We start from the raw sequence: 12,780 nt of genomic DNA on the forward strand, positions 1-12,780 counted from the left end.
AGGGACGGGTAGATGGTCCAGCTGGTTAACTAGCTTGTAAACTAGTTCTTTTTTTTTTTTTTTTAAGATTTCATTTATTTATTTGACAGAGAGTGAGCACAAGTAGGGGGGGCAGCAGGCAGAGGCAGAGGGAGAGGGAGAAGCCGGCTCCTTGCTGAGCGGGGAGCCCGATGCGGGAGCTTGATCCCAGGACCCTGGGATCATGACCTGAGCCGAAGGGGGATGCTTAACGACTGAGCCACCCAGGCGCCCCGTAAGCTAGTTCATTTTAATGAGATGATTTGGGGTGGGTTATAAACCTCAAGTGGGCCAGAGTCTACAGATATGATACTTGGGGGTATAATTGATCACATGTCTAGCCAGGACTCTAAAGGTCTTATCAATATATGTATTCTGTGTATTTTTTATAAACCCTCTGACTTAGAAGGGAGGAGAGTTTCAGTCCTCTTGAAGACTTTGCCCTAGAGGGAAGGATTTGGGGGGCTCTGTTGCCCAAAAGGAGAGCAGGCTGCTTCACTAGGAGCTAGCATGAGACGGTGGGGGCGCTGTGTCTGTGTCCAAAGGATGAGGTGGCTGCCGGCAGTCCTTGCGTCATGCGTGAAGTAGGACTGAGCAGTGTGAGTGCTGTATGTTAATGCTGCCGTGTTTTGCTTTTGCATACAGGTCGAAATAGAAAAGAAGAGGATTAAAATCGATGGAGAAGACCCAGATAAAGCTGGTGACTGCGTAACTCAGTAGGATTAGTAAGAGTCAATGACGACCCACTTTTCAAATGTGTAATTCACAGAAACCGCGCAAAGGTCTGCTTCTGTGTACTGGAAATGACTTCTGAATAGAGGGCTTAGGACAGGGCCAGTGGCCGTGTTCCGAGAAGTGAGGACCTGAAACCGAACTGCATATTTTATGCGCTCCAGGGGTTTCATCTAAAATGTGTCTACCATTTGTATGACGTTTTTACTTCCCATCAAAACTCAGAGTTTTAATGTGTTACGAGACAGCCAGCTTGGAGAAAGGGTTTTGGAGTTTTAATTACTCGGTGGCTGAGTGTTTTGCACTCTGGATCACGTGGGGGCCACATTTATCATCTTCCGGTCCCCAGCTCTTCTTGCTCTGTTAGCACCTGTCCTGGGGGGCGAGGCAGTCAAAGGGGAGACATAAGCCGAAATACTCAATCTTTCCTCTTGCCCATCTCTGGAATGTGGCTAGATGTGGGGTGATGCCAAAACCACGGGCTAAAATGGAGATGTGGATATATCTGATTTTGAGTCATTTATCTTCCTGTGTGCTCTTACTACATTGGTGAGTAATCATCGACTGTGTTTGGTACCTGTCTTTCCTCCATGGTGTTACCATTTTCAAAATGTGTTTGTATTCGGGTGTGTGTTGCAGAGAAGCTATTTCTGTGGGTATGCATATTTTAGTACAAGTCACTAAGACATATTGCCTTTTGCTTGGAGAGATTCCTTTCAGAATGGAATGGTATTGGACACTAGTTAAAATATTTATGTATATTAGAGATGAATTTTTAAAATTCATGAATATTGTCTCCCAAAAGTACAGACTCTAAGAATGTATTTTTGATATAAGTATTATTTGTAATTAACACAAGCCTCTCGAGTAGAAGTCTAAATCATATTATGATTATTTTATGCTGGTTCTGCTATCATGCTATTTATGCTAATTCTGCTTACTTTAGAATATCTCTCTTTCAAAGATAAAGAAAATGAAAGACACTAGATTATTTTACCTGGATTTTTAAGAGGTGACGTTTCTATTCTTCAAAGTCAGGTAAATGCTTGGTTTCTAATAAAAAGCCAATGGCATTAGCAGTTATAATTCTGTTTATAATGTTCTTTCAATATTTACAGTGAAAGGTAAGACTTAAAATTTATGAATTCTATCTTCTACATATTTTTTAGTCTGGAAAAACAAAGTCCTCCTTGGGGGATTAATACACCTTCAATTTGTATTGAATCTTAAATGTGATTAGGAGGCATATTTCTCCATTTACCAGATTTGTTTTGAGTCAAAGCTGATGATATAATAATGTTCTTCCAAACAGCATTTATTTTTGGGCCCACAGACTTGATGTCATATGTTTTATTTAATGTTGTATTTACAGTCATTTTAATCTGTTCAGAAACAGATTAAAACACGCATCTGTGATGGTCCGTATCAACCAGTGGATTTCATTGCTCTTCATTATTTTACGTTAAAGACAAAGGGTGCAGAAGTCGGCTGTTAAGACGAATTGATCTTGTTCTTAACTTCACTTGATGCATCGCTTGTAATGTTTGAGACTCACTGTGGATGCCTAGGAGGCTGAATCTGTGTGTGTGTCATTAAAAAAAAAAAATCCACTATCTTTCCCCATCATCTGGTGTGGCACGTTCTGGAGTGACCTCAGTCATGCTCAGAGCAACTATGGAGGCAGGCTAGACCTGTCGGCTGGGTTAACTACTGCCATTCCCTTTACATCTGTTTTATGGCATCCTGCCCATACAGACCTCAGTCTGATTCAGATGAACTTAATGAATATTTACACCTCCAAATAATTTCAGCAGAGGGTTCAGTGAATCACCCCTCACGTTCCACAGGTTGCCCCGTGTTGGTGGGTACCTCACTGCTGGGGTCATTTACCCCGAAGCCATCCAGCCTTCAGGAGCCTCTCAAGATTCCGTGTTGAAAATAGAGTAACAAAAGGCTGACTGAAGCCCAAATTGAGTTTCTGCAGCAATGCAAAGGTTGATAGCATGAACAGCGGGGTGCTACAGCATAATTGTTAATTTGCACATCTATTAGGGTCCTTAAATATTCATTACTTAGCATTAGATTAACATTCTGTGAAGGGAGGAGAGGCTTTTTAATACAATTCTTCTGACCTCAGAAATGGCAGAAGGTCAAATGTGACCATGGTCTAAGTGAAAAATCTGGTAGGGTTCATTTAGACTTACAGACTAAGAAGTAAAATTGCCTTTGCCAGAAAGTAAATGATCATCTTAAAACAACCACAAAAACCCCTGCTTTTGAGGTTGGGGAGGGAGGAAGGATGTGAGTGAAGGAGCAACTACTCCTTTCTAACATTGTAATTGAAGGACTTTAGATCAACCCTTTATGAGTCTGACCGTTTGGGGTCGGTCGTTCGATGGACGCAGTGGTGGAGAGCCAAGGAGTTGACCAGTCTGAGACTAGTTGTTCTGCTTTCGTTCTTCTGAGCTGGTTGCCTTACTAGTCAAAGGATCATATTAACCGTGTAAATGAATTTATGGCTTGATGGTTACCTGATCAATTGTACCGGTCTGAATTTAAGTACATTTCCTTTTTCTATGAGAATAAAAATAGTTGATCCATTAAAAATGTATAAAAATAATGGTTTTCCAGCACGTAAATAAAGGCTGGAATTTTTGACTTGATTTGTACATTAGACAGTTTTAGGGCTTTCCTTCATTCTGGAGCTGTCTTTATGATATAGCCCTTTTTCTTATAAATTCAGTTAGAAGGCCTTCCTTAATAATAACTAAGTATTATTATGTCTTACTCTCAAATATGATTTTTATGTCATATCAATACAAATAGAAAACAGATTGAGCCTTAATAATCATGTAACAAAGTATTTTGTAGATTGCATATTGATTTTTTAAAATTAAAGATGTATTTCAAATGGTTCTTGCTGTGTGATGGACTTACATCTTTTGCTGCAAGGTCTGGGGCTATTTTTTTTTTTCTTTTTAAGGTATGAAATCAATTTCAAGGATCTTCAACAATTGACTCTCTGTCAGGCAAATGTATACTGCTTCATTATTAAGAGTTCAGTGAACATGGCATCTTGGCACGTCCTGGAAAAATAATAACATCAGACTACCATCTGTGATGTTAAAGGATGAATTTTTAAAAAGAGGGTCTAGTCTTTACTCTCATAAAGAAATAATATGAGTATGTGCCCAAGGTTTTCGTTAACTCATTAGCTAATGAGGAAACTGGTAAGATGTTACCGCTGGCTTCAAGGACGATTCAAAGAGCAGAGACAGTTATAGGCAATAAGGATTCTGAAATTAATTTACAAATAGACGCAAAATGCATCTATCCAAGGGGCAATAATCAACCCTACCCCCACACAATTTATTTGCATTTGTATGGACACAGATCACATGCATTACTTTTTGTTTTCTAAAATTTACAGAGTTGGAAAATAAAGAAAACAAAAGGTATTGGTAACCCGAAAAAATAAGCTAATAGGGCACCTGCTGCCGAAAGTCTTCCCCAGTTTTTCCTGACAACCATACACACTTTGTCTGCCGGAGAATCCTGAGGAATTTTCAAACGTTGGCAACTACTATTATAGAAATGATGTTCGTTTAATGCATTTTTTTTCAGTTTAGAAAACAATTTTTATGCAATTGTACAGGATATATTTGAGATAAGGTGTGTGTTGGGTGGGGGGGAGGCCATAAAAGATGGGAAGATGTATCAGCTAAAACCAACTTAACAACCTCTCTACCTGCCCTTTTTGTAAGAAAGCTGCCACGTGTTGAGATTCAATTTTTATCTAGCTAGAGAAGTTAAATCTCAAAACTGCATCAGGAAATACACTTCATGGTGGCCGGTCCTTGGGCACTGTGTTAGCTACTGCTGGATGAACAGGGCTAGTCTCTAGTTCTGCAGGGACAACAGAAGAATCAAATGGCATAAACCGATTATATTTGTAACCAGATTCCTCAAATTCCCATCAATCAGTTCTTTCCTGTTTTGTCTGAACTCCACCCAGACTACCCTGCCCGCTGTGTGTGTAGACACACCCTGCGGTGGCTAGATTGTGCTGTGTCTCTCAGACCCTCTTGGTGCCCTTACCCAGGCTTCCAAACCACAGGGCTGGGGGTATTTGATGGAACCATATGAAGTGGCCAATATTTAATCATTCTCAATGGCAATTTCATGGGGCTCAACCTCATTCCCTGCGTATTTTCCCGGTTTACATGAAACAAAAGATTTTTCTGATTATAATTGTGTTAATATGTTTCTGCTTAGTTAGAACTGGCAGCTAAATATGAATTTGACTATATCAATTTTTAAAGCAAGACAGGATTGCTAATCAGAAAGCAAATGGTTGAGTTCCAAAGAATACCTTATGTAAAAGCTGCAGGTACTATTCTGCCTTTAAAATCATGTCTGTCTATAAGGAAAAGGAAAATGGATTAGACTAGTTAGTTGCTCCATCTTTCAGAAGATTAAAGTTCATTTCTCAGAGATTTTCCAGGGATGAAATGCAAATCACCATTAACCTCTGGGCTTGCAACTTTACCCTCATTTTCCCCTCCTCCCTGTTCCAGAACAGCCTGACAAACCTCAGGTGGGAGGACAGCATATTTAAATAATACGACTGTGTGTGTTGACATTTTCTTGAAAAGCCCATGTTGTACTACCCAGAATTGCTGTGAATTCCACGTAATGAAACTTGTGGTATACTTTTGAGACAGAAGAGGGCGCTCTCAGGCAGGCTGCTGCTCCCCGGAGTTAGAAGAAACCGCGTTTGAGTTTGGTGGTGCTTGTATTATGATTAATAAAAGATCTTGGGGGCATTTTGTAAAGCATTTCAAAGCATTGTGAGTCCAGTGGAGTATAATTAAAATTAATGCAGTAGACAAACAATTTAAGTATTCTTAATGCCCTGTCTAAAAATGCTGTTGAATACAATTTTACACATCCCAGAGATTTAAATACCATGCTTATCTCTAAACATTTCTAAGTACTAAAGAGACAAAAAAATGGTGCCTTCCTTCTCAACAGATTTCAAACAGTTTTTGTTTAATGAGAGTTAATAAACTCTAAATCTGCCTCCTGTAAAATATTTATAAAATATTACAAGGAATCCATCCTGTTTGACTTCTGTGCTTCCGGTTGTCATGTCTCAACTTGCATGTGGTCTGTAGAAAGTTCTAGCCCAGGATTGTTACCTTTAGGTTCTGAGGTAAGCAAATACTTGCTTTCAGGAGAATATTCCATACCGCCTTGACTCCTGGACCAGCCTTCACCCTGTGTAGTCCTCAGAACCCAGTAATGAGCACGGTCTTTTCAAGACGGGCTCTGTCTTTCAGAAATCTTCCTGGATGGATGTTGTCATTCTCTTACAAAGTCTGTTAGAATAATATATTTCCAAATATTCTACGGCCTGAGTAAATGCATGAATGTGGCTAAACACGTCAGGCGTCCCCAGAGGCTCCTTCCACGCTCTGAAGTACAGAAGGCTTGCTTAACATTGGCTGCCTCAAGTGGTCACTTCGAATCACCTCAAAATGGTATGTGACCATTGTTCCAACTCATTGTCTTGCTGAGTCTAATGTTTATTGTGTGCTTACTGTGTGCTTGCATTTTTCTAGGCACTGGGGATAAGCAATCACCAAATAGCAAATTCCTGTTCTTGTAGCGGATATTTAATAGTGGAGGAAGCTGGACAATAAACAGATATTGTGCTGCAATCATTGCTGGGGGCGGGGGGGGGGGGGGAAGGGGAAGCAACAGAGTGGCAGAAAATTGAAACCTATTTTAGATAGGCTGGCCGGGAAGTCCTCTCTGATGAGATGACATTCTAGCGGAGACCTGGAAGAAGTGAGGAAGCGAGTCACCAAGATCTCCCAGAGGAGGTTGTGTCCAGCAGAGGGAAATGCTGGGGCAGAGGCACTGAAACCGGAGTGTGCTTAGCCTCTCGGAGAAACAGAGGGCAGATGGCTGCTGGGTGGTGGGAGCAGATGAACAGGAAGATGGTTGGGAGAGAGATCAGAGAGGTTGTGGGTGGGTGAGGGAAGCAGATCACACAGGGCTCTGTGGTCTTTGGGAAGGACTTGGATTTTATTCTGAGTGAGACAGGGGCCCCAAGAAGGTTTGTGCAGATGAGTGACAGGAACTGAATTGCATGTTAAAATGATTCCATGGACGTAGAAGGGGGTAGTGGCAGAAGCAGCGTGTGGTTGGGAGGCTACCGCAGTAACCCAGGTGAGAGGTGATGGTGCCTGCGAGTGGTGATGGGGGAGGAAACATGGCTGGACACGTCTGAAATACAGAGCCAGTAGTGTGGGCTGACGGATTGGATCGGGCTCCCAGTGCGGTGTGGGGGTGGGGTGGGGACAAAACTGAGTCCCAGACTTTTGGCCTGAGCAACTGAAAAAAGGGCCCTGTCTTTTATGGAGAGAGGAAGAATGTCAACAGAGGAAATCTGGGGAGAAAGATCAGAAATAAATGCAAGTTTGGGTGTGTTGACTTGGAGATGCCTATCAGACAGACATCCAGGTGGGTACACCAGGCAGGAAAGAGGGTCGGACCAGAGATGGGACGTTTAGAGATGCTAGTACTCAAAGCTGTGAGACTGGGTGAGACCATCTAGGAGTGAGCATAGGGAGTAGAAGTAGTCTGAGCAGTGGGCTTTTAGACTCTAACGTTTAGAGATCAGCAAAAACGAGGATGATCCCGTAAAGGAGATGGAGGAAGAGGAGCTAGCTAGACTAAGTGTAACCAGCTGCCTCGAATGCCGCTGATCCTATAAGCTGAGGAGTAAGAATTGGCCATTGCATTTAGTAGCATGGAACACATCTGTGATGTTGACAGACAACTCAAGTAGGAGTGGAGAGGTGAGTAGACAGCTCTTTTGAAGAACTTTGCTGTAAATAGAAACAATGGGACAGTGACTGGTGAGGATGAGATCTTTTTAACGCCCCTCCCCCCTTAAGACCAAAGTCTTGGTCTTAGTAGTGTCTGTAGTCTCCATCTTTTTTGTCATTGTTTTCTTAAATCTGATTGATGTTGACTATTGCTAAAATTTCCCCTCTGTTCCTCATTACCAGTACTTCTCAAAAATAATTCCTTGTCAACTCTCGGTCCCTTGTCATCTGAATCTCGCGTTGTTTCAAGCAGGTGCTTGGATGTGCCCACTTGCATTCTTCAGAGTTTCCATTAACTGTGTGTGTGGTGTTTCAAAATAAATTCAGCCGTTGCTTTAATCATCTCTTGCTTTGCTTTAAAATTTTTCTTGGTTGGGTTCCACCAGCCAATGTTATTTCATGTTGGTATGGAGATCTCACTTCAGATTTTGTTATGAAATTTAGAACAATTATGAACGAGTTGCTGGTTTCACAATCTTGTGAACACCCACCAAATTCCTCTCAAGTCCCCGCAGGATGAAAACAACACAACTATTTATTCAGTAGTTTTTATATTTACCCAACAGTTTGTACTTTGGTTGTGTGTTACAGTCTGGTATAATAACACTCTATGTAAATAGTTGTCCAGTAACTAATACATGAATTTTAATAATACAGAAATATCTGCAGTAGGTACAATCTAGGCAACTGCTAATTTAATGCTTTATTTGCTTAATTCTTCGATTTTTAAAATAATTAATGATTAAGATAGAAGAATAAACTTCAATTTTAAAGGTCCTGTTACTCAAATACAATAAATATTTCATGTGTGAAGTAACCAAACAAAAACTTCCTAAGCAAAAATATTACATCCTGCCATATACACTCTGTTTCACTCTTTTATTTTTACTTATTTATTTTCTAAGTTTATCTCTTTATTTTTAAGTAATCTCCACACCCCATGTGGGGCTCAAACTCACAACCCTGAGATTAAGAGTCTTATGCTCTACTGACTGAGCCAGTGGCGGGGAGGAGGGGTGTCCCACTGTTTTACTCTTCTAAATTTAAAGACACAAATAGCAACTCCAAATGGTAACACAGAATGACAAAAACGAAGTAACTCAAGTTTTATTTCTTCATTTCACGATCACCGTTGATTGTGGATGGATGGCTTACACCGTGGGATCTGTAATGCCAAAGGGAGTGAAGACAGGAATGCATCCGAAGCAAGTATGAACGACTCTGGACCATTATGAATTCCCCAAATGAGTATGGATATCTGAGTCCACATGTGTCCTGGGTCCAACTGTATACCTGGAGGGTTTTCAGATGAACTATGTAGACTACAAAGTTCCTTAAACCCTGAGACGTTAGTAGGCACCGATTTGACGTTTACGTAGGTATTATTAAAACCCCACAGTAATTGCAGGAATTGTTTAGAACACTATACCCACAAAGAGTTGGGGTGGGGGTGTTTTATCTCAGACATTGCTTTGGATTGCCAGCACGTGGTGATAAGAGCAAGCAGACCGACTTCCTCGTTTTCCTTCTTGTTTGTAAGTTTTCTACAGGCAATGCCCATGCCATTGCCCGCACCCAGGACCGACCGCCCCCCTCTCACCCTTGCTATACCCTGGGTGGGGGATATCTGTGTGTTGGCAGTGATCCAGCAGCAAAAGGAAAATGGATGATGCCAAAGACAGAGAGAAAGAGAGAATCGCTAGGATCACATCCCCGAGTAGACCGAGGGGATGGGCTTTCAGGTGCTAGCGAGGGAGGCCTGATTTGGGTTAGGGGGCATGCACGGTTCACCCGTTGCAATAGGAGGGAAGGCAGAGCGACTGGGTACAGAGACAAGCGGGCCTATTATTTTTTAGTTTCTTTTCCAGAAATGCAATTGCATTCAGAAGCTTTTCACCCTCCTGCAGAGGGTGGGTGTCTTGGACTCCCTTTCAGGGCACTTTAGGACTGACTTTAATTTTTTTTCTTGAAGACTTGGGTTGTATATTTCAATTTATGTGTTCTTTACTGGTAGTAATGCTTGGATATCAACTATACTGTCCCAAATGGGAAATCCTTGTGATTTTGGAATTGAAGATTATTACCCCCCCCCCCCCCCCCCCGCCCCAGCAGAATAGTTGTTCTGATTGGGGAAACCCAGTTGCAAACATTGTAGAATTACTCCTTTTCTGCGCCCTGTCTCCGAGAGAGATGCTGGAGGTCTGTGAGTGGCTGCGTGGGGGCGGGAGATGGCGCCAGCAGCCACGCTTGGCCTTTCCTGTGGGGCTTTATTTTGATATTTTCACACTGTTCAGAGAGAATTCCACCCAAAGGTCCTCAAGTGCCATGAAAAGGACAAGGAAAGAGCATCTTTGAACAGTGGCATTGTTAAATGCCAAGAGCCTGCCTCTCCAGTGGATAATTTTGAGACCTCCTGAAACACTTTTCAAAGGCTTTGCTAAGTACTCATTGTGGAAAAGGACAAATTCTATATTAAACTCACGCTGGGACCAGAAGTGGCCTTGGGTAAAATTGTGAACGAGATGATGTTTGTTGCCCTCTTTTTATTGCCCTTTCCCTGTCAGTAGATCTCCACCCCCTTCCGGGAAACTTGCTGAAGTCTCTTGGGGTCTTCCTCCTCGCTTCCTCTTTGCCTCCTGTGATTGAGCACCAGGAAAGGACACACATCAGTAACTTTGATCTGTTCCTCCTGTGGACACGGCCTCTGCTGCAGGCTTTTCTTTCTTTCTTTCTTTCTTTCTTTCTTTCTTTCTTTCTTTCTTTCTTTCTTTCTTTCTTTCTTTCTTTCTTTCTTTCTTTCTTCTTTCTCTCTTTCAGGATTTTATTTATTTATTTGACAGAGACTGGGGGAGAGAGTAAAAGTGAGCACAAGCAGGGGGAGCAGCAGAGGGAGAGGGAGAAGCAGACTCCCCACTGGGCAGGGAGCCAGATGCGGGGCTCCATCCCAGGACTCTGGGATCGTGACCTGAGCCGAAGGCAGACACTTAACCGACTGAGCCACGCAGGCGCCCCAATTCTTCCTTCTCCACAGACTTGTAACTGTTCCTCTGATTCTAGTGGCTGTCCTCCAGTCCAGGCCCCACGCTGCCATCAGTGGGGAGCACCCAATCTGACACTGACCAGCCAGCCTTAGCTTTGCCTAAACTTGTCTTATTCTCCGTCCTGTGGCCAAACCGACCTGCTCTCATTTCCTCAAACCCACCACATCCTCCCTCATGGCCCCAGCGTCGGCTTGTACAGCGCCCTCTCCCTGGGACACTCTTCCTTTATCCCTGGCTCATTCCACAGTCTAAGTTGAGGGGTCCTACTCCAGGAAGCCTTCCTGATTCTCCCCTTTCAAATTAGGTGCTCCTCATGAGTAATTTTTAGTACTAATTTCGTTACTTTGTAATTGCTTGCATATTTTTCTTTCCTCTCTCCCCATCTAGGATTTTGTTTGGGACGACTCCGCCTACAGTAATTTCCCATTTTCTGGGAGGAAGCCTGAAGACAGGGGTGGTGGTAGGTGATGGTTGTATCAGTGTCAATGCTATGGTACTGATCCCTTAGCCAGAGTTTATGACCTATATGTAAAATAAAAAATATTGAGTGAATGAATTGAGATCGTCACTACTTCTCCTATGGATAGTTTCATTTTTGGTCCCTATTCCCTACCCCACCCCCCCAATAGAAGAGAACTTCTGTTTTATAGCAGTTTAATGATAAAATCAAATTGATAATGTTTAATGAATGTTTTCTGCAGTGAAAGTACTATGCTAGGAACTCAGGGGGCATATAGGGATAATAATATACAGCCTCAGTCCTCAAGAAATTTAAAGTCTATCACACTTACAAATATACTTTTTTATAATAAACACACATATATCTTCAAGGGGCTGAAAAAAATAAAGTGTTTGTTTTAAAATTTGATTTAATCTTATTTTTGAAAGCTGCTGAAAATGAAGAGGAAGCACCTTTAGGCTTTTAGCGTCTACTCTGTGCCAGGGGTCACGTTTTCTCATCTAATACCCAACATCCAGTAAAGTGGTACTTTCGTGTGAAATGAGTGTATCTGTCTTTTGTTAAACATATTTTGGAACCATTTGGTAGCTTCAGAAGGTTTTCCCCCCTGTATTTGAAACAACACGAGGCACTTAATTTCCTGGACCTGCCCCATAAGGATAAAATGCAATTCTAATTTAAAATGAAGAGTTACTGTTTAGTGAGTACAGAGTTTCAGTTCTGCAGTATGAAAAGACTTACAGAGATGGATGGTTGCACAACAACGTGGATGGACTTAATGCCACTGAACTGTGCACTTAAAAATGGTTAAGATGAGAGGCACCTGGGTGGCTCAGTTGGTTAAGTGTCTGGCTTTTGGTTTTGGCTCAGGGCATGATCTCAGGGTCATGTGATCCAGCCCCATGCCCAGCTCTGCGCTCAGTGGGATGATGTCTGCTTGAGATTCTCTTCCCTCTGCCTCTCCCCGCATCTCTTTCAGCCTCGCACTCTCTCCTTCTCTAAAATAAATAAATAAATTCTTTGAAAAAATGGTTAAGATGGCAAATTTTTGGTATGTGTATTTTACCATAATTTAAAAAAATTAGGTCCACCCTAGAGAAGAGAGCCTCCCTTGATTCCTTGATTCCTTCTAACAGCTTTCTTGATGACTAGATCTCATAAAATTCACCTGTTTTAAGTGTACAGTCAAGATTTTTAGTGCATTCACAGCATCGTATAACCATCACCCACAGTCAATTTTAGACCACTTCCATCTCCCCCCAAAACTTCCTTGAGCCTGTTTTCAGTCTCTTCTTCTTCTTCTTCTTCTTCTTCTTCTTCTCCTTCTCCTTCTCCTTCTTCTTCTTCTTCTTCTAAAGATTTTATTTATTTATTTGAAAGAGAGAGAGCACGAATGGAGGAGGGTGGGGAGGGGGAGAAGCACACTCCCTGCTGAGCTGGGAGCCTGAGGAGAGGCTCCATCCCAGGACCACGAGATCATGACCTGAGCGGAAGTCAGAGGCTTAACTGACTGAACCACCCAGGCACCCCTTCAGTCACTTCCTATTTTCATCCCAGCCCCAGGCAACCACTAATCTAATTTCTGTCTCTGGACATTTCACATAAATAGATTTAAACAATGTAAGTGTTT

General features: G+C 42.1%; 1 protein-coding gene across 4 annotated transcripts in view; it reads left to right on the plus strand.

The window, feature by feature from the left end:
* STON1 (stonin 1) overlaps window positions 1–3,666 on the plus strand; it is a 47,436-nt gene extending 43,770 nt beyond the window's left edge. For all 4 annotated transcript variants that reach the window (XM_026486231.4, XM_044378185.3, XM_048222648.2 and 1 more), the window contains one exon: window positions 664–3,666. In XM_026486231.4, coding sequence (XP_026342016.1) covers window positions 664–738 — 75 coding nt within the window. In that variant the 3' untranslated portion in view covers window positions 739–3,666. The remainder of the gene's footprint in view (window positions 1–663) is intronic.
* The last annotated feature ends 9,114 nt before the right edge of the window (window positions 3,667–12,780 follow it).

This window comes from Ursus arctos, unplaced genomic scaffold (genome assembly GCF_023065955.2).
Source record: "Ursus arctos isolate Adak ecotype North America unplaced genomic scaffold, UrsArc2.0 scaffold_8, whole genome shotgun sequence".
NCBI classification, from domain to species: domain Eukaryota; kingdom Metazoa; phylum Chordata; class Mammalia; order Carnivora; family Ursidae; genus Ursus; species Ursus arctos.